Source organism: Pituophis catenifer, unplaced genomic scaffold (assembly GCF_029215685.1).
Source record: "Pituophis catenifer annectens isolate HBS135680 unplaced genomic scaffold, rPitCat1.0.hap2 SCAF_7, whole genome shotgun sequence".
Classification (NCBI taxonomy): domain Eukaryota; kingdom Metazoa; phylum Chordata; class Lepidosauria; order Squamata; family Colubridae; genus Pituophis; species Pituophis catenifer.
In genome coordinates this window covers 25,136,947-25,157,312 of record NW_027256887.1, presented here as the reverse complement: position 1 = coordinate 25,157,312, position 20,366 = coordinate 25,136,947, and the positions used below count along the sequence as shown (strand labels likewise).

Genomic DNA, 20,366 nt, shown 5'->3' with positions numbered 1-20,366 from the left:
TGCTCCTTGAAACAACATATTTATCTCATGCATACATTCACAGTATTGTTTTGGACAGTTTTGTAAATTCATCCTGATCAGTACATAAGGAAAGTTTCTTAGCTTCCCAATGTGCCATTCAGATTTGTTAAACTATCATGGAGTAGTATAGTATGACTCCTAATGCAAATTTATGGAGTGGCAAATATTGCTTTAACCTCTAATACCTGATTTATTCTGTTGAGCATTTTTCAGCTGATGCAGACCGCATTCATACATCCCTTGCTTATTGAATGAATCTACTTTCTACATTTCCACGATAAACTGTAAAATAATGGTCCACGTCTACCGAATATGGTATATCACAAAAAACAATCTGGTTTCAAGCTCCCACCCGAAAAAGTTATACTCAAGCAAACTTTATCATGCTGTAAAATGCATCTAAGAATGCAGGTGTGTGTAGGGTTTGCACAGTGGAAAAAAAAACATGTTTTTCCTCTGCATCTTGTAATACACGGGCTTTATTGTATTTCTATGTCGGCCAGACTGTGAAGACCTATTACTTCTGATTCTGAAATGCAATTGCAAATAAATTGACGGTGCGCTGATTCGGTGCATACCGAACCGTTGTCTTCCCACTTCAAATAGACCACCAAGCCCTGCAATTGGGAAGAGAGTGAGCCAAAGCAAGGGTCTCCAACCTTGGGCACTTTAAGCCTGGCGGACTTCAACTCCCAGAATTCCCCAGCCAGCAAAGCTGGCTGGGGAATTCTGGGAGTTGGAAGTCCGCCAGGCTTAAAGTGCCCAAGGTTGGAGACCCGAGCCAAAGGATCCGAGCTGCAAAAATCCAGCCAAGCACTGAATAATGGCGAAACAGCTCCTGCTACCATCGATGGTCCGAAGTTTTGCAGCCCGGTCGGCCATCAGTCTACCTCTAACCGACTGAGAAGCCGTCACCAAAGCGCTCGAACTCCCGCCGTCCTGTTCTGCCCCGCGTATGATCGCGAGAAAGACCGATAACATCCGGCCACCATAGACTCGCCTGACGGCCAAGCCTCTCTTGAACTCTGTACCTTTAACTGTCAAGGAATCCTTCTTCCTTGGAGCCGTTTTTAAATTAACTCTGTATTTAAAATTAACATTCTAAGGCTGTCTTTTCAATTTGAGGAAAGGTGTATAAAACATATCTAACCAGCCATATTTTTTGTGCGGGGGAACAGTAACTTCCCTCAAGAAAAATGGAACCGGAAGAGTTCTTTCCTACCGAAGATGTGACTACTCTACTCCTTTTCTACATCTTAAGAATCTACATAACGCATGCTCTACAGAGCTTTGGCTTCTCTCGCTCGCGCGCGTCACAAAAGTCCATGCCACGTGAGAGAATTTAGTTTCTCGCTTGAGAACGGGAAACCTCGCGATAGCTTATACTGTGCGACGGAGCGTAGGATTCAATAGGGATCGTCGCTATGACCTCCGCGTTGGAAAACTACATCAACCGTATCCTTCCTTTGCCACAAACACTACAAACGTGGTGAAAAATACGCGAGTGCTGAAGGGGCGAAGTGGGAATGGGATGGGAAAGTAAAGCGTTGAGGGGCTCCCGTCTAATTTCGCGTTTCAGTCTTCGCCATTGTTCCGCGCGCGCGAGGGGATGTTCGGCGGCCTGCAATTGGCTGCAAAGTCTGCCATTTTCTTTTTTTCAAGAATCGGCTCCGCTTGGATGGTTCGATTTCGTGGGGGGGGGGGGGGGGGCGGGCTTTGCTGTAAAATGAAAGCGACGCCCTACTGGGCGGTGCAATCGACTCCGGAGGGTTTCTTCAAAATGGAACAGTAAGAGAGCTATAGGCATACGAAGTATATGCCTATACAGGCATCACATTTCTGTGAGGAAAAGAGGTCATAGTTGCCGAAGTGTTGGTTTTGAACGGGGAGAGATCCAGTTTCTTAAAGGGCTCTCTATATGTAGCATTAGCAAGTGTGAGCTTATCCTTTTCATTTGGCAGGAGCTGGGAGGAGCATACACACACTTTCACAAAGATACAACTTAAGGTCATTCCTTGACATGACTTTTAGGTACTGTTGCTGTGATTACTTCAGATGGTCGAATGATTGTGGTGAGATTTCCTCTTAAACTCATTATTTTCTAAAATGTTTGGCTTGTATCAAAAGTGGGCTGTCGTGCTATTTTCCTGCCACTAGTGTTAAAATCTCATTCAGGACTTTTTTGCCCATTGTGGAAATAATGGGTGTGATGTCCTTGTGATTACAGTATGGATATCTAGATTTGCAGCGTTAACTGACAACCATTAACTAACCCTAAACCAATTTTTGAGAGAAAAGTGTGCAATGAAGTAAATGGATATTAATGATTGGTTATGATGGCCTAGCGGTTAAGATGCTGGGTTTGTTGATCAGAATGTTGGCAACTTGAGATCCAAGTACTGGGTGATGCTGTGAGCTCCCATTCTTGCTCCACGTCCTGCCAACTTAGCAGTTTGAAAGCATGTAAATGCAGGTAGGTAAATAGGTACCATTTCAGAGGGAAGGTAACAGCGTTCCATGCGCCTCACTGTATAGTCATGCTGGCCACATGATCATGGAAGTGTCCAGACAATGCTGGCTCCTTCAGCTAGGAAATCAGATGAGCACTGCCTGCTAAATCAAACTTGACTGGAAAGGAGAAATCTTTACCTTTTTAATTGATTGATGTATAAAAACTCACTGGTAAGCAAAAAAAAAAAAAAAAAAAAAAAAAAAACCAAACAGTCCAGACCTGGTTTGATGTCAATATATAATTTATTGTTATCCATCCCATTTAAATATGAATTGCTGTTCAGATTTTTAAGGGTGAAAAATAAAGAATTGTAACAAATATGCTTTATGAATAAAAATTTGATAGATTTTATTTATGTATTTATTTTAGGGCACGCTCAAGGGCTTTGATCAGACAATCAATTTGATTTTGGATGAGAGCCATGAAAGAGTATTCAGTTCTTCACAAGGAGTGGAACAAGTAGTATTAGGATTATACATTGTGAGAGGAGATAATGTGTAAGTGTTATTATTTTGAAGTTAATGTAATCCCAGCTGCAATTAGGGTATGAAATCACCTGTTATTTGAGAGCCTATCTGGAAACAAGGTTATTGGTATCCCTCTAAGCTGTGGTTCCTAAAAGTTTTTCCCCATTACACCTCCCTTTAGTATAATCTTAAAATACACACCTCCCTTAAAAATCCAGATCAAACGAACAATTAAAACAATATGGTACAATTAAAGTTTGGGAAAGGTGGATGCATTGTAGCAATGTAATTAAAAGGCTTTCACACTGCCCCTGGACTCCGTCTACACCTCTCCAAGAGTGGTACCTCAGTTTGGAAAGCCTGCTAAGGCTTTTCATGCTACTCACTGATGAAAATTCACTTTCCTTTGCCCCTTCCAACTATTTGCATACTAATATTTATATAGAATTCCTTTATAATCCAACCCATATGTGTTCTTTATTCCTCTGTTCATTAATATTACCTCTTGTCTAACACTCATAACTAGACTTTATTTCTTAAGCAGTCAAGTCATGTCAAAGTTTGACATTCCCTCTGAACCTTCTGTATGTTTTCTTGAATTTACTTTTGTGTACATGTATATCACTGCAATTCTAAGAGAAAAAAATAATGGCTTATTTTCTTTTTTAAAGTCATTTTTGCACAAAATACTTCTCTGTATTGTTGGTGCAAGTTATTGTCTCCAAGGGTTTTTTTATGTGATAATTATTTCAGTACAATGCACATGGGCTAGATATTATATCCTTCTTTTGTAGAATTTCATTAATACTTTTCAGTTTGCTGCAAAGTATGAAAATAATATTAAGTAGAAATAACTATTTTTGTAATAGAATAGCATGCAGGTATTTTGGTATTTAATTTAAAATATATGTAACTAGAGCAATCAAAATTTCTTTTTCAGAGCTGTAATTGGAGAAATAGATGAAGAAACAGATTCAGCCCTTGACTTGGGAAATATTCGAGCAGAACCTTTGAATTCAGTTGTACATTGAAAAACAAAAGAATAAGGACTGCTTTACAGAATTATTTATACAATGGCATGATTCCTTTTTAAAATCTGCATAATTGGATCATTTATACTTATTTTTTACTGTTATAGCTTTATGTAAATTGAAGTATACATTTTACTACTGACTCATGTATTTAGAACTCCAACATAGCAATTGGAAAAAGCAACTTTAAAAACTGTTATCTAGAAGTGTTATAGCTTAGAACATAAGGAAATGAAAATTCTAAACTGCTGACACAAAAAGAATATTTTGCTAGGAAAAACATTCAGAAAAAGCAATATTTTAAAATTATATTAAATAAATCACATTACGTACAAGTGTACTTTATAAATAAAAAATATTTTTAATTTCTTAAAAAATGACTGGGCAGTTTGTGCCATTGTAATTTATTATGACATTTTAAATAATTGAATGTATTCATGTTAGTGAGGATGATTTGCAACATGAATGAAACTTCCTTTTCCACAACCTATAGTTCAGTGTGCAAGATCCTTCTAATCTTCCAGCTGCGATTAGGAGACAGAATTCCACTACCAGCTATCATTCTTCTAATGAATAGAGCCGCTAAAAGTTGTGATATATCTTGGGGCTTGTGTGTGTGTGTGTGTGTGCGTGCGCGCGTGCTTCCTATGTGCTAACATTCAAAATTAATAGAATTTCCAGAAATTGTAAACTTAGGACACACTGTATCACTTGAGCATATTCTAGCTCAATGGCACCAGATACCTTACAGCACCACCCTTGAAAAACTAAAAAATAAACAATAGCCTGAACCATTAGTTCAATATATAGAAAATGTTTGAGGTTTGTTATAATCAAATCATCAGTGCATTTTCAGCACTACTTAAAAATACAGATCAAATGTCTCTTGGCACTACTGCTGGAACAGCATATTATCAGTATAGGATGCCTAATGCTGAGCCTATGTAAAAGTCATTAATAAAAAGTAGAAATGCCATTTATATGGAATGCATTTGACGGCATAAAGCAAATGTATCAGAAAAACATAGTAACTTATCTGACAACATGCAAATAAAAGTACAAGAGCAGATCCAGGAAGGACTTTTTTTTATATACATATAACTACAAACCTAACAAAGGCAGTTTTATAAGTCATAGGATAGTGTGAATTTACTAAAGAAAAAACATGGGGGTGGTGAAGAGAACAAAACAGGAACCACAAGTCTATAAAGTATTTTCTCTACATACAAGTGCACTGTGCCAGATATGCATCCTATTGAAAAGTTAAGCGATCAAGTCATATCTACAAGTTTGCAGACTTTATTCAAATCATATAGTTTTTCTTTAAAACATCTAGATACTGCTGTCTTGCCTTGGAAACTTGATCTTGGTCTATATTTGATTTTTTTGAAGATCCATCAACTGATCCTACAGGGGAGACTCTAACAGATCCGGCATCAAGTTCAGCTTTAGCTGAAAAAAGAGTAATTTTCATAATATCTGATGCAGTGACAATAGTATCAATGCCAATTTTGTCGAATATTATGAGCATTATTTTTAACTATTTTGCTATGGAAGAAAAAAAAAACTTTCTAGCCACAGTGTATACCTTTGCAAACTTTATACACATTTTAGAAATAAGGATAACAGTTTTATCCTAAATTATCAATATCTTCTATGCAGAATAAATCATATTGGAACAGTCAAAGGGAATGCTTTGAGATTATATATAGCAGAAATCAGGCTACAAACTGCAATAAACCCAATAATGTAGGCTTTCTGGAATGCTTTTAATTGAGACATTCCAATAGAAGAGAATATATGTAGCTCAGGATTGAATGTGGAATTCTTGGTGCTCTGAGCTTGTTTGTTTACTTGCAGGCATTTCAATACCCAACTAGGTAACGGCATCAGTGCTAGTGATTTGCTATATTTATATACAGGGAGCTGTATGTACAATATGTATGTGGGTGCGCATGTGTGAGTGCACACACACACTAAACAAAGCTCCACACTTAATAGCAGTGATCTTACATAGTTGAGTAATGAAATGTCTACAAGCAAACAACCAAGATCGGAGAACAATGGAGAATTTTCTGCGGTCTAAAAATTGGCATGGTTATTTGATGAAAACACTAAAGTTTATATATCTTGTAGGAATATTAAAGTATCATTTTCACATTTTTAGTTTAATTTTACATGTTATTTTTTCTATTTCATTTGGATAATCCAAAATGAAACATGCATATACATTGTTTTAGAAAAAACTTTCCAATGTGCAATAAAGTACCTGAATAGTATAAGCAACTTCTAACTTAGCTTCATATCCATCTCAACATTGATTTTCTTGGCTTACTTTATTAAAGCAATTCATCCATTATAAATTGGCATACTATGATGTTTAAAATCAATGGAACATGTTAGACCTCAATTTTATTAATCTCAATGGAGCTAAGTTTACCTTTTATCTATTGAATATGTAGCTAGTTCTGAGTGTTTGAGGCTCTAAAACAGGGGTGTCAAACTCAAGGATTTGGCCCATGGGTGCTTAGACCCGGCCTGAAAATAGCAAAGAACCAGCCCATGGTGCCTCTGCTAGCGAAAATGGGTCACGGGCAGCCCCCGCATGACCTGTTTTCGGTCTGGACAGCCTCCTGTAGTACCCTGCCAGCCAAAATAGGGCCCGGGGGTGACCCCCGCGCAGCCTGTTTTGGCCCACAGTGCTGCAGGAGGCAGTCCAGGCCAAAAACGGGACACACGGGGGCTGCCCATGGCCCTCCCGTGCCCCAGTTTGGCCGGCAGGGTGCTGCAAGGGGGAGTCCATCCCATTTCCTCCTCCCCTTCCCCACGGCCAGCCCACGGAGGACAACTATAATGCTGATCTGGCCCTCCAAGAAATCCAGTTTGATGACTTCCGGGTTGGCTCCGCAGCGCCATTGACGGTCTTTTTAGACCGCCGCCCCCGTGATTCCGTTGAGCCGTTCTGACAGCGTTAATCAGCTGTCAAACGGCTTGAAAATCTCCCCTTCGGGAAAAGAAGGGGAGGAGAGCGGGTGGGTGAGGGTAGAGCTCCCTGAAAACCCCTGGATTAATTCCAGGGGTTAGGAGGGTGAGAGCTCCCCGTTCAGCCCACTGAAGCTCCGGATCCGGAGGGACTCTGTTTTTTTTTTACAGAGCTAGGCGTTGCGTCCAATTTCTGCTGTCAAACAGAAGATTAAATGATTTCAAAAAAGCAGGCGGAACAGAAGCAGGAGGACAAGCTTTTTGCAAGTATAACACTTAACTCCGGGGATACAATGTTTCTAATTGGATTTTCTGAGCTGGAAGTTAAGATGGCGTTTCTTTGTTGCGATTTTAAAAGGGAAAGTTAGAAAAAGTTTTTGCTAATAGACTCGTGCTCAGAGACTGGCTTTAAGTTGCTGGAATAGATTTTGAAGAGCTGTTTGGGAAAAGATTGTTTATAAAGAAATTGCTGAATGCTGCTCAAAAGGATGGTTCTGACTTTATGATTTTATGGTTGTGGGAAGAAAGAAAATTTCTTTAAAATAAAATGGCTTCTAAGAAAGGAGATCTTGAAAGTGCTGGATGTTATTTGGAGGTGTCAGAAACGAAACAGTTGTCTGATTTACAGAATTGTAAGGATTTTGATGCAGAACTTACAGAATTTATAAAAGAAGCCATGAATAATCATACTGCAGCTGTAAGTAACCAAATAGCAATTCTTAAAGGGATAACAACAGAAATGACTGAGGAAACCAAAACAACTACGGAGCATGATGACAACTCAGGAGATATTGCAGCAGAGAGGGTGGAAGAATTTTCTCAAGAATTTTCGAGCTTACTCTCTGCTCTTTTCGGAAAAATTGATAGAATCTTTCAAAATTATGACTTGGTTTGGAAAAAAGTAGTAAATGACCAGACTTTCGAAGTTTCAGAAGATGAAGGAGACTTGTCAGTGGCATCTATACATTTAATAGAAAAGAAACAATTGAACTTTTCTTCACAAACTCTTGATAAACTTTGGTTTTACAGACGAAGGAATGAACTGATTTATATAAGCATGAAGAGGCGATTTGGGGGCTCTAAATCAGAGGAAACTTTCTTAAAAAGGGGACAATCTTTGCAGTTATATCAACCTCAAATTAAAATGAAAAACCTCCTCAAAATAGAAGTAGGAGGGATGCAGAAAGATTGGAAAAAATATAAAAAGAAAGCAAGAATGGAAGATTAACCTTTTCTTTTGGCTTTGTAGTTGTTCTACTCATGGTTAAAAATGATTATGTTGTAGGTATTATAACTACTGAGGGGGAAAAAGTATAAAGTTAAATATTGATTTTTAAATATGATGTACTAATGGTTGATTAATCCTTTTTGGTTTTCTAGTTTATGTATTAATGGTTAATTATGTTGTTGATCATCTTTCAAATTTTAAAAGTTGGAGGGAGGAATAATGAAGGGGGGAAATTTAGAAACTTAAAAAATGTAGAAATTTAATTAGTGAATATCTAAGGTTTATTTTTTGTTATGAGATTTCAAAATAAAGCAAGAATGGAAGATTAATTTTTTTTTTTTTTGGCTTTGCAGTTGTTCTACTCATGGTTAAAATTGATTATGTTTTAGGTGTTATAACTACTGAGGGGGAAAAAGTATAAAGTTGAATATTGATTTTTAAATATGATGTATTAATGGTTGATTAATCTTTTTTGGTTTTCTAGTTAATGTACTAATGGTTAATTATAAAAATGTAGAAATTTAATTAGTGAATATCTAACGTTTATTTTTTGTTATGAGATTTCAAAATATCTGAACTTTGAGAAAAGTAGGAGGGGGAAAAATGTTTTTAGGTTTGAATGTTTAAGATTTGTTAATGGTTTTAAAATTCTTAGAGTTATTGGATTACATGTTACTTTGTGTTTATATAAAGGGAGGTTGATGAAATTGTAAAAGGGGAGTTAAGGGGTCTTGGGAGTTATTAAATCTTGCAGTTAGCTAGTTTATTTTAGCGAATGTTTGGTGAAATCTATGCCCTGTTTTTGTTCTGGGAAGTCGGGGGTGGGGGGTGGTGAGGAGGGGTTGAAGATTGAGTTTACCAAATTGATTTTTTTTTCTTTTTTTCTGATGATAGTTTGAATGATTGTTTATATTGTATACTTGTTTGATCAGAAAATAAAAACTTTTTTATTAAAAAAAAAAAAAAAGAAATCCAGTTTGATACCCCTGCTCTAAAACAATTGCTTATAATATTTCTATGATCTAAAATATTAGATACTTCCTTCCTTTTTCCTATTTATATTACTTTGTATATTATACACTAGAACTATATTTCTATCATATAGATTAGTTTATTTGTCAGCAGGTAATAATGGGTTTTATATTTTTATGTTCTAAAACTAAGTTTCTAAAGTTTTTACTGTGGCCACATTTAGGTTCTAAAACAGGGGTGTCAAACTCGCGTTGTCACGTGACGTATCGGGACTTTTTTCCCCTTCACTAAACGGGGTGGGGGCAGAGCCAGCATGTGACGCATCCGGCCCTGTTCTAAAACATAAATGATGAGATGCAGGGTCTCAAAATTTCAGTATTTGTATCATTTTCTTGGCAGCGGCAGGGTGGAGGTGGGGAAACAAAGCCAACAGCAAAACAAGTTTCAAATTGTCAGCATATAATTTGTTATTTACCTTGGTCCAGTTCTTTTGTGATACTTTTTTCTAATTCCATCTGCATCTGAAATTATATTTAGATTATGGTTGAAATATTACTAAATATAAAATAAAAATACATAAATGCAGTATCAATACGATATTTTAGCAAATTTTACATATGTTACTCTCTTAGTTTTTTTAAAAAAATATATCCTAGCTTTCAATTAGCATTGATCAAAACTTTACATCATGAATTAGCATTAATGGATCAACACTTCCTGATAATATAATATCCAATCAAAGGTAGATTTCACAGGTACCTTAAATGCAAAATCAAAACGTTTGACTAAAGAACAAATCTGTCTCAGTGTGTGCATATACATATATGTACACATATGTAATCATAGATAACTAAAGTGCAAACAGGCAATTTAAAAAAGTATGTAAACTACATATTTTTTACAGGTGCAGCTTCAACATTGGTTGTGATTGCAATTTATATGCACAATCTGCACTACAAATATACCTATGTATTTTTCTTCTTTGTATGCTTTGTTATTTAGTATTATATACTAAATTGCATTAGGAAAGAGAGAAACAATCAATCTACACAGAAGTCTATATTAGTTTCTGGCAGCACTCTTTCATGCATTGATCACTTCATGTGATTTGTCAGGATGAGGGAAATCTGGTTTCAGAATAATTTCAATCAGCTTAGAAACACTGGCAAATATCCTGTAGAGAATAACTGAAGAACCAGTGGAACCAGTACTTGCCATGGTGCTAAAAAGAAAGGTGTATACCTCACTAGGCTTTGGAGTTTACTTTATTTTCACAATGTGGATTAATTATTTTTCCATTAGCTCACATAACATTACACAAAGTAAAGTACTTCATGGAGCTGCAGTTTTTGCTGCTGGTTACACATTTAGGTATTGAAAAGTCATCTGAATAGCAACTCATCTTTCTGGCCTATGTGGGGACTGAACAACCTTAGCACCAGATCTTCAAAGGAGTATCTTGTTTTTAAATGAGTGAATATGGAATCCACTACAATATCTTCCTACTGTTGGATGAAAACTAGGAAAGTTTTTCAGGTACTTAAGAATATAAACAGTGTCCGGCTGGATTGATCCATGGCCCATCTAATTCCACTATCTGTTCTCATAGTGGTGAATCAACTGCACAAGGAAATGCACTAGTCTGCCTGCAGATGGCCTTCAAAGATAATACTGCCATCAAAACTAATAGTCATTAGTCCGCTGATTTCCATGAATTGGTCCAATCTTTTATTGAAGCCAGATCTGCTAGTAGGCAGCACCACATCTCCTACTACTAGCACCACATTATCAGTGAATAAGACCAATAATGGGCTGAAGGAAGGTAAACTGCAGCCTAAGCTAGACAAGAGAAGGCAAATTAACTAATAGGAATTTGGTATATTGGATGCTGTTACTCTTTGAAAACTTACAATTTGGGTCCAAGATTACCCACAGAATCTTAAAAACTAAGAATGCACTTGCACAGCTAAGATTACTGTGCCAGACATATCATTCTGAAGATGCCGAATCTGGTCATGATGAAACATGCCATAGTTATATCCTATATGGCCTTATTATGATATGCACCACTAAATAAGAATACTGGTTATGACTTAATAAAAGTGTGTTCAGACAAAGCTAAAGCTATATTCTCCTGCATTTGAATTTACCCAAATATTAAAAACACTTCTGTCTTGGCATCATTACAAATTATTGGGTTAATGTGAAATTTTGGAATACCAAGGTAACTTGCACTTTGTTTTATTTCTGACAATAGACAAATATATTTTTATTTAGGCAAATACTCTGTATTTAGAGAGGCAGTTTGTTGTAGTGCTTAACCTGAGAGACTGTGAGTTCTAGTCCCAACTGAGACACAAAGCCAGCTCAGTCACTAAAGGCCTCTCTCTCAGCCTAAGGAAGGAGGAAATGGTAAATCACTTCTGAAATCTTGCCAAAAAGCCTGCAGGGACCAGTCCAGATAGTCGCCAGCAGCCAACACTGATTCAAAGGCACAATTTTATTTATTTATCAGTATAGATATTCTATATTTAAGCTGCTTTGTCTACTATGATGGGTTTTAATTAGGCACTAAGTTTTATTATTTTTAATTTATTATTAATAGTTGTTAACCACAAAGACAGACAATATATAACTCCAATAAATACTTTTCCTGGCTTTTTTCCAATTTATAATTTTGTTGATTTTTATTTATTTATTTGTATCCCACCTATATTATTTTTACAAATAATTCCAGATGGCAAACATCCAGCACACCTTCTCAGAAAGACTGTCCAGAAAGAGAAAGAAACCAACATTTGCAATCTAACTTAATGTTACCTACAATTCTGCTTCAGTTCTTAATAAATTTAGCTGCTCAGTCTTGTTTATTCAGTCATTATGCTTACCTCCTGAAATATATCTATAATAAAAAGGAACTTTACAAATAATAATAATTTATTACATTTATATGCCACCGAATTCTCAGAAACTCTGAAGTATTTAGAAAGTCAAATAAAAATATTTATGGCCCTTTATAGTTGTTTCTATGAGGACAGGGAGGACAGAACATAGCAGAGGAAGTATAGCAGACATGCTAATAGTGTTTAAATTTCTTTTAAAATTCCTTCCTAGAATTCTGATTTTGAGTCATTGCTTTCTGCTAATTTTTAAAAAAATGCTTATTTAGAATGAAAATAAATTTAGAAAGTTGTAAATCTGGGAAAATTGCTATCTGTGCTTCAAGGGAGATAAGAGTGTAACTGCTTTCCCTGTAGATCAAGGGTGTCAAACTCGTGCCATCACACTGTCATCACGTAACATATTAAGACTTTTCCCCTCTTTGCTAAAATGGGGGCGGGCGTGGCCAGCCCATGACGCATCTGGGCTGCAGGCCACGAGTTTGACACCCCTGCTGTAGATGGTCATGATTAAAATAATCCTTTCAGCTGCTGAATCATGAGACAAAGTCAAAAGTCATCTAATTGCTCTGTAATTCTTGAGTATGTATGGCATAGAAAACTGAACTATGCAAACAGCTGAAAGTCCAAGAAGGTTGAAGATGTCTGTGATATTTCTACAACAGATATGTTTCACTAAAATAAATTTAGTTTTGGTAAATTTGCATAGGAAACTAGCCATGCAAATTTATCAGGAATATAGTTCCATAGATCTCAATATTACAGCCATATTCTCAAATCATATTGATTTACAATTTAGATTACTGTGGAACTATGAATAAGGGAATTCCTAATTAGAAAGTTAATACTGAATTACTAAAATGACTAATTTTCAATTACTCTAAATATAGTAAAACACATTAAATACATTACATAAATATGTTGTAATGGGTTATTTATTATTATTTTACTTATATCTGTAATTTTTACTGTGTTATTTTCTTACAGTGTAATGTGCAGTATTTAACTAATCAGACACAGAACAATATAATAGCTCAGCAGAAGAAATTACATGGTATTCAGCAATACTGACTACACACCTTGTTAAGTTTCTGGTTGCAGAGAAGAGAAGGGAGAATTAGATTTTTGATCAAGGAGCTGAAGAAGTAAAGAGCAAGCCATAAGTGTATGGTTTTTGATGACAGAAATGAAAGTGACTAATCTACAAAGGAGTATCAGAAAAGAGAAACGTTATGCGAAAAGAAATGGTAAACTACTTTGGAGGAGCCAATCATGCATACTTAATTAAGTCCATAATTCAATGTGACTCATTTCTAAATTAACATTTATTTAGTATATCATCTGTCTGCTCTACCTAGAAAGCTGACTTCACAAGACATTATTCATACTGGTCCTAATTAAAAGTAATAAGATATTAATCAAGATCATTATTCTGATCATTGTTAACTATTTCAAACTTCAATGAGATTAAAACATGGCTAACCTCTTCTAGATCCTAGCTAGAATTTCTACCTAGAAATATGCAACAATAAATTTAATAACTCTAAAGTCTGAATATTTTAATATCTTTCAAATGGCAACAGTTCAGCAATAATTTGCTATAAATTGATACAAGGTTAAAGAACTATAGTTTTTCATTATTAAAATCTGCATTCTGACAAAAATGTTATGGATAAATCAGGAAATGAAACCTATAAGGAAATCTGAAATATAATTTAGCATATAATCCTGAAGGTTCATATATAAATGTAAATGAAATCAATTAATCTAAAGTCTGCACCTCAATGTACTTAATGTACAGGCATACAGATTTATGCAGAAAGAAATTCTGCTATTTTTTAAAGAATCACCTAAACTAATCTTTTATGACTTTTCCTCTATGGACTGGATCCAGCTTTGCTGTAGTTGTATAGAGCTGGGTGTGGGAAGGAGGCGTTCATGCCTCTCCTCCCATAACAGTTTATTCTCTTGTGTGAAAATATCAAACTTGCTGACTAAATAGACAGAAACATCTGTGGTATAAATTTTATGACCCTTTATATTCTGGCCTGACCCCATTCAGCAGGGCCCTTTGATTTCTGTATAGTATTCTGTGGAACTGTCATGAGAAGTAGGCAGCAAAGTTGCAATTTATGATCCTAAATCACTGTCAAATTTGTTGTTCCTTGAGGTTAGTGTTACAATGACTTTTTACAACCTACCAAAAACTTAACTGTAAAAGACAGACAAGAAATAAAAGTTAAAATAAGCAAAAAAATAGTAAGAAAACAGCTTTCTGATCTTGATGAATACAAATTACCAGGACCTGATGGATTACATCCCAGAGTTCTAAAGGAGCTGGCAGGTGTCATCTCAGAATCACTGTACCACATCTTTCAAAAATCCTGGAGCACCAGGGAAGTACCAGAGGATTGAAAAAGAGCTGATGTAGTTCCTAACTTCAAAAAAGGGGGGAAAAAAACAACCCAGACCCAGGAAACTACAGACCAATCATCCTAACATCATCCTAATATACCTGGGAAGATACTGGAAAAGATTAAAACAAAAAAAAAAAAAAAAACAGATCTGCCAACATCTAGAAACAAGTAAAGTAATAACTAGAAGTCAGCAAGGGTTTGTTAAAAACAGATCATGCCAAACCAATCGTATTTTGTTCTTCAATATAATGACTAAATTAGCAGACCAGTGAAATACTGTGGACATAATATACTTAGACTTCAGCAAGACATTCGACAAAGTAGACCACAACCTACTTCTTGGTAAGCTAGAAAAAAGTGGGATAGATAGCATCACCATCAGATAGATTTTTAACTGGCTGACAAACGGTACTCAATGAGTAGTCTACGTCTACATGGAGGGAAGTAAGCAGTAGGGTACCACAAGATTCCGTCTGAGGCCCAGTCTCTTCAACATTTTCATAAACGACTTAAATGAAGAAATAGAAGGGGAATTTACCAAATCTGCAGATGATTCTAAGCTGGCAGGAATAGCCAACACTTTAGATGATAGGCTCAAGATCCAGTTGGATCTTGACAGACTTGAACACTGGGCCCTATCTAACAAAATGAAATTCAATGTAGAAAAAAGTAAAGTCTTACACTTAGGCAAGAAAAACCAAAAGTACACATAGACTGGGTGAAACCAGGCTTAATAGCAGTAACTGTGAGAGAGATCTTGGAGTCTTATTAGACAACCAATTAAATACGAGCCAACAATGTGCAGCAGCAGCCAAAAAAGCCAATACAATCGTAAGTTGCATTAACAGAGGGATACAATCAAAATCAATTGAGGTACTAATACCATTCTATAAAGCCTTAGTAAGACCACACCTAGAATGCATCCAGTTTTGGTCACCACCCTATAAAAAAGATGCTGAGACTCTAGAAAAAGTGAAGAGAGGAGCAAGCAAGATGATTAGGGGACTGGAGGCTAAAACATACAATGAATGGTTGCAAGTACTCAGCATGGCTAGTCTAGTGAAGAGAAGGACCAGGGGAGACATGATAGCAGTGTTCCAATATTTGAGGGGCTGCTATAGAGCTATTTTCCAAACACCTGAAGACCAGACAAGGAACAATGGATGGAAACTGATCAAGGAGAGATTCAAATAAGGAGAATTTTTCTGACAATGAGAATGATCAACCAATGGAACAGCTTGCCTTCAGAAGTTGTGGAAGCTTCATCACTGGAAGCTTTCAATTTGTCAGAAATGGTGTAAAGCAGGGGTCCTCAAACTACGGCCCGCGGGCCGGGTATGGCCTGCACAGTGGTGGGATTCAGCCCAGCCCCCTGCCCTGCCCCCGCCCCACCACTCCCACCCATTCCTTGCATGGCTGGCTTTTCGGCCGAAGAGATTGTAGGAAAAAAAATGCCTTTAAAAGCCTCTGGCGATCCCAGCTGAGTTGCCTGATTGGCAGAGGCTTGTAAAAGCATTTTTTTCTGCAACCTCTTAAGGTTGTAGAAAAAATGCTTTTAAAAGTAAAAAAAAAAAAGTTGGCCATGCCCACCCATCGCGACCTGATGGTGCGATAGGTGCACTGCCACCGCCGCCGCCCGGGCAGGACAGGAGAAAGAAAGATGGAGAGAAAGAGAGATGAAGGAGAGAAAGGGGGGGGAGAGAAAGAGATGGAGAGAAAGAGAGATGAAAGAGAGAAAGAAATGGGGGGGGGGAGGGAGAAAGAAAGAGATGGGAGAGAGAGACACACAGAGATACCTGCTTAAAAGAAAATACTGGAAGCCACAAAATCTGGGTGGGAGTAAGTGATATGGAGTTGGCAATGCCCACCCAGGTTTAAGGTTGCACTTACATGTGTTTAAGGTTGAGTGTTTAAAGTTGCAGACCCCTGACCTACCCCATCCCATAGCTTCACCCTGCAGTAGCCCTGTAGGCCTGCGCCTGCCTCCCACCTGGGCAGTAGCGGCCTATCTAACCCGGTTGTATCACCTTGCCCTGCAGCCGGCCAGAACGCCCGCCTCGGACTGCCTCCGACCGCTCCAGTAGATCATTTTTATTTAATTAATTTAATTAAGTGCTGCAATTGGCATAAATGATGATTGGTCAAAAGTGCGAGGACCTGTCAGAAATCACTTTTTTCAGCCCTCTGGGTAGTCCCTGTGCAGATGGACTACTCAGAGGGCTGAAAAAGTTATTTTTTACCGGTCCTCGCACTTTTGACCAGTCCTTGCACTTACGACTGTCTTCACATTTTACGTTTTGCGCCCTATCTTGTCACCGTGGTGAATAGAAGTAGTTGTGAAATGAGTGACAAAGTTGTTAAGAATGCTGCAACGGGCATAAATGTGAGGATGGTCATAAGTGTGAGGACCGGTCAAAAGTGCAACGACCAGTCAGAAATGACTTTTTTCAGCCCTCTGAGTAGTTCCTATGCACATAGCCACGCCCACCCAGTCACATGGCCAGCTAGCCACGCCCACCCAATCACATGGGGCCCCAGCCACACCCACCTAGCCAGTCCGCCCCCCCAACAGTCTGAGGGACCCTGAAGTGGCCCCCTGTTCAAAAAGTTTGAGGACCCCTGGTGTAAAGTCTCCTGCTTGGGTGGGGGGTTGGACTAGATCACCTACAAGGTCCCTTCCAACCCTGTTATTCTAGCTTTGGAGCTGGTATTAAACTGTTTTACTAAATGCAATGGAAGCAAAACTGTTAATAATATAAATAAAGCTCAGAATAGAACTTAGAAAAATGCTTCTTTTTCTTTCTGCCATCCTGTGAGTATATATGTGGCAGAAATTTGGACAAGGTGATCTACAGAAATTTATTCTATCAAATGAACACATATGCAATTACAAAAATAACAGTGCATTTTTCCTATTTTCTTTCAACCTAAAAATCATGGTTACATATTAGCTTGACATTCCAGATTGGATGAAACAGAAAACTATGGCTATAGATTTTTGATCTAATTATTTCCTAACTTAAAGAAGAAAGAATATTGCATATGTTTATGAGAAAGGTTCACATAACTTGGTAAATTAAGGTACGGTTAGGTGAATACACTTGGTATTTACAGGGAAACAATTGTATTCAATTACTGAACACAATCTTTCTAATAGATCAGTTTTTAATTTGAGAATTACTATGTTCTGTTATATATATATGCCTCAATGCACTGAATCTCAAGGCACTTTAATGGCAGAAACTTGGGAACTTTACATTAAACTATCATTGTATTTTTAAGAATTTTTTTCAGCCAAAATTAATTTGGTAATAAGGTGAATTCAGCAAACATGGATTTAACCCCCTTTTAAATATATATATATATATGTAATGAAATTTTTTTAAAAATTACTAACCTACTTGCTTTTTCTCTCCCTCTTTACATGCCTTATTCTCATTCTGCCTCCTTCCACTTCCAGTTTCTTCCTCACTCATGTCTAGTTTTTCTTTACCTTCTCTGTCTCTCTTTACAGGTTTCTTTAAAACAAAGTAAAAAACTTATCTATTTTGTCTATCCTAATAGCAAGTATTCTTTCCATCATCTACTTCTTTTGCATTATTTACTGTTTTCACGTTTTTCTTTATGTATATTCATTAGTGTTTGGCTCATTTGGGGTACCTTCCTTTTATGACAGATTGCTTACCTGTAATGAACATTGTCAAGGGATCAAATGACTTCACAAAACATATTGAATAGGTTTAGAACTTTACATCAGACAGTTAGATATTCCTCCTTTGAGTATAGAAATCTATACTATGTATATACATCTCAATGCCTTCCTGCCAAATTGTATAGAATGAAAATTAATACTTGACTACTTATTAGGTTATTAATATTTTTGAAGTTTGTTCCAAGTTAAAAGAAGAAAGAAAATGCTTTCCATAAAGTAATTCACTTGGCAGAATTACCATAAATAAGCAGTTGCTTGGTTATCTGAAGCAATATGCTACCCTTACCAAATTAAGATTTCATTGTATTGTTATTGGGATGGTTACTACCAAATACCTGGGGAAAAATATTGCTATATATCCTTATATAGCACTGTATCATTCTTTCAGTCAAAGCAGCTTCTAAGAAAAACACCCATCACTGAAGAATACAAAAATGTCCTATTAAAGTAACATACATAGAATTGTGCTCCATTTTTCTTCATATCACCAAGATTAAATTGCCTCAATTTGAATGCAATAATTTGGTTCTGTGTACTTAAATAACAAGAATTAAGACCCACATCTGTAGCATTCAAATTACTTTATTGTATTCTGCCTATAATACAGGAATCTCCCCAGACTGCTTGATAAATAAAGTTCTATGGAGCTGGGGAAGGGGGGGGGTGAGATCTGGATCTCTTGCAGCTGCACAACGATTCAAGGCAAATTCCCCACTTGAGTCCTCCTCCGTGCTTGGCTGAGCATTTCCCAACACATTTTACTCATACCTTCTGCAGGACTATCTTCAGCCTGGTGAAAATGCTGCACAGAGGATTGAAGAGTAGAAAGTATCCCTACCTGATGAGCAGGGAAAGGGGAGGGGGATGCCTAAACAACAGTCCATTACATTTAAAGTCTCCTGATTTTACATTCTATGTTGTATTTTGTGGGAAAGGAGCTGAATAGGAAGCTTTAAGAAGTAGCAGAAAAAATGCTCTTATCAATCCAGTACCACATACCCAAATTTGAATCTATCATCATCGCCATTGTCTATCCATTTCAGGATGAAGGCTTGTTCCACATGTTTCCAATCAATACTGTGTGCGCTTTCTTTTGCCAATTGGGCCCACAATACTTGCTGATATTGTCAACCCATCTTGTTTTAAGTCTTTTTCGTGGATGCATTTTAATCAAATGGGATCCATTCTATGACTGCCTTGGTCCACCTGCCATCATCAGTTCTTCTTGCTATGTGATCAGCCTATTTCCATTTCAATTCTTTTACTCTCTTGATGATATTGTATACTTTTGTTTGTTCTCTAATCCATGTGAAGGTTTTTCTATCTTGTCTTGTTTTGCTGAACATATACCTTTCTATGGCTCTTTGCGCCACTTGTAGTTTTTGTACCGATTGTGAGGTTAGTGCCCATGTTTCACTGGCTGTATTGTGCAGCTCTTGTATGTGTCTTTGAAGCTGTTTTGGATCTTGTGAGAAGAGATCATCTGCAAATCTTTCTTTTTTTTTTTTTTTTGAAGTAAGGAAGTTTATTAAAAACTTTAAGAGAATATATTATATACACACACAACAGTGACACATGGTGTCAACTTTGTCCAAACAGTTAAATTATATTTATTTCAACAATGGTTTAGCCAAATCCTGTACAACTGCAGAATTCAATGCTGGAAGGGTGCTAATCTTGGCATGCTTGCTGCTGGCGTGTTTATTTTTGATAGTCATGTGCTTTATAAGGCCCCGGTTTACCAATATTACATTCTTTGCCATATGCTGCATCACAGGAATAAGAGTGTCTTCAGTATAATACATGTATTGTATTATACATGTATTATGTATTGTGAGGTTAGTGCCCATGTTTCACTGGCAGCTCTTGTATGTGTCTTTGAAGCTGTTTTGGATCTTGTGAGAAGAGATCATCTGCAAATCTTAAGTGATTTAAAAAGGTGCCACTGATTTTTATTCCATCTTTTGCCCAGTCTAGTTTGCGAATTTGATTCCAATCCAGTGTTTATAAAAACACTGCTGTATTGCTCTACTTTGTAGAAATATTCATTTTTAAAACTGATATAGTACTTTGACATTTAGAAGATTTATGCAAATTAAACAGCTAAAATGAAGAATATGTGCT

General features: G+C 36.8%; 2 protein-coding genes across 2 annotated transcripts in view; one reads left to right on the top strand and one right to left on the bottom strand.

The window, feature by feature from the left end:
• Positions 1–1,389: 1,389 nt before the first annotated feature.
• LSM8 (LSM8 homolog, U6 small nuclear RNA associated) lies at positions 1,390–4,402 on the top strand. Its single transcript, XM_070946609.1, has 4 exons — positions 1,390–1,476; positions 2,053–2,093; positions 2,903–3,030; positions 3,941–4,402. Exons 1-4 carry the CDS (start codon positions 1,446–1,448, stop codon positions 4,029–4,031), a joined length of 291 nt encoding a protein of 96 aa, XP_070802710.1. The 5' UTR covers positions 1,390–1,445; the 3' UTR covers positions 4,032–4,402.
• Positions 4,403–4,433: 31 nt separating this feature from the next.
• ANKRD26 (ankyrin repeat domain containing 26) overlaps positions 4,434–20,366 on the bottom strand; it is a 94,526-nt gene continuing 78,593 nt past the window's right edge. The window contains exons 38-39 of the mRNA XM_070946608.1: positions 9,689–9,734; positions 4,434–5,483 (exon numbers count right to left, since the gene is read on the bottom strand). Of these exons, the coding sequence (XP_070802709.1) occupies positions 5,335–5,483; positions 9,689–9,734 (195 nt within the window). The 3' untranslated portion in view covers positions 4,434–5,334. The remainder of the gene's footprint in view (positions 5,484–9,688; positions 9,735–20,366) is intronic.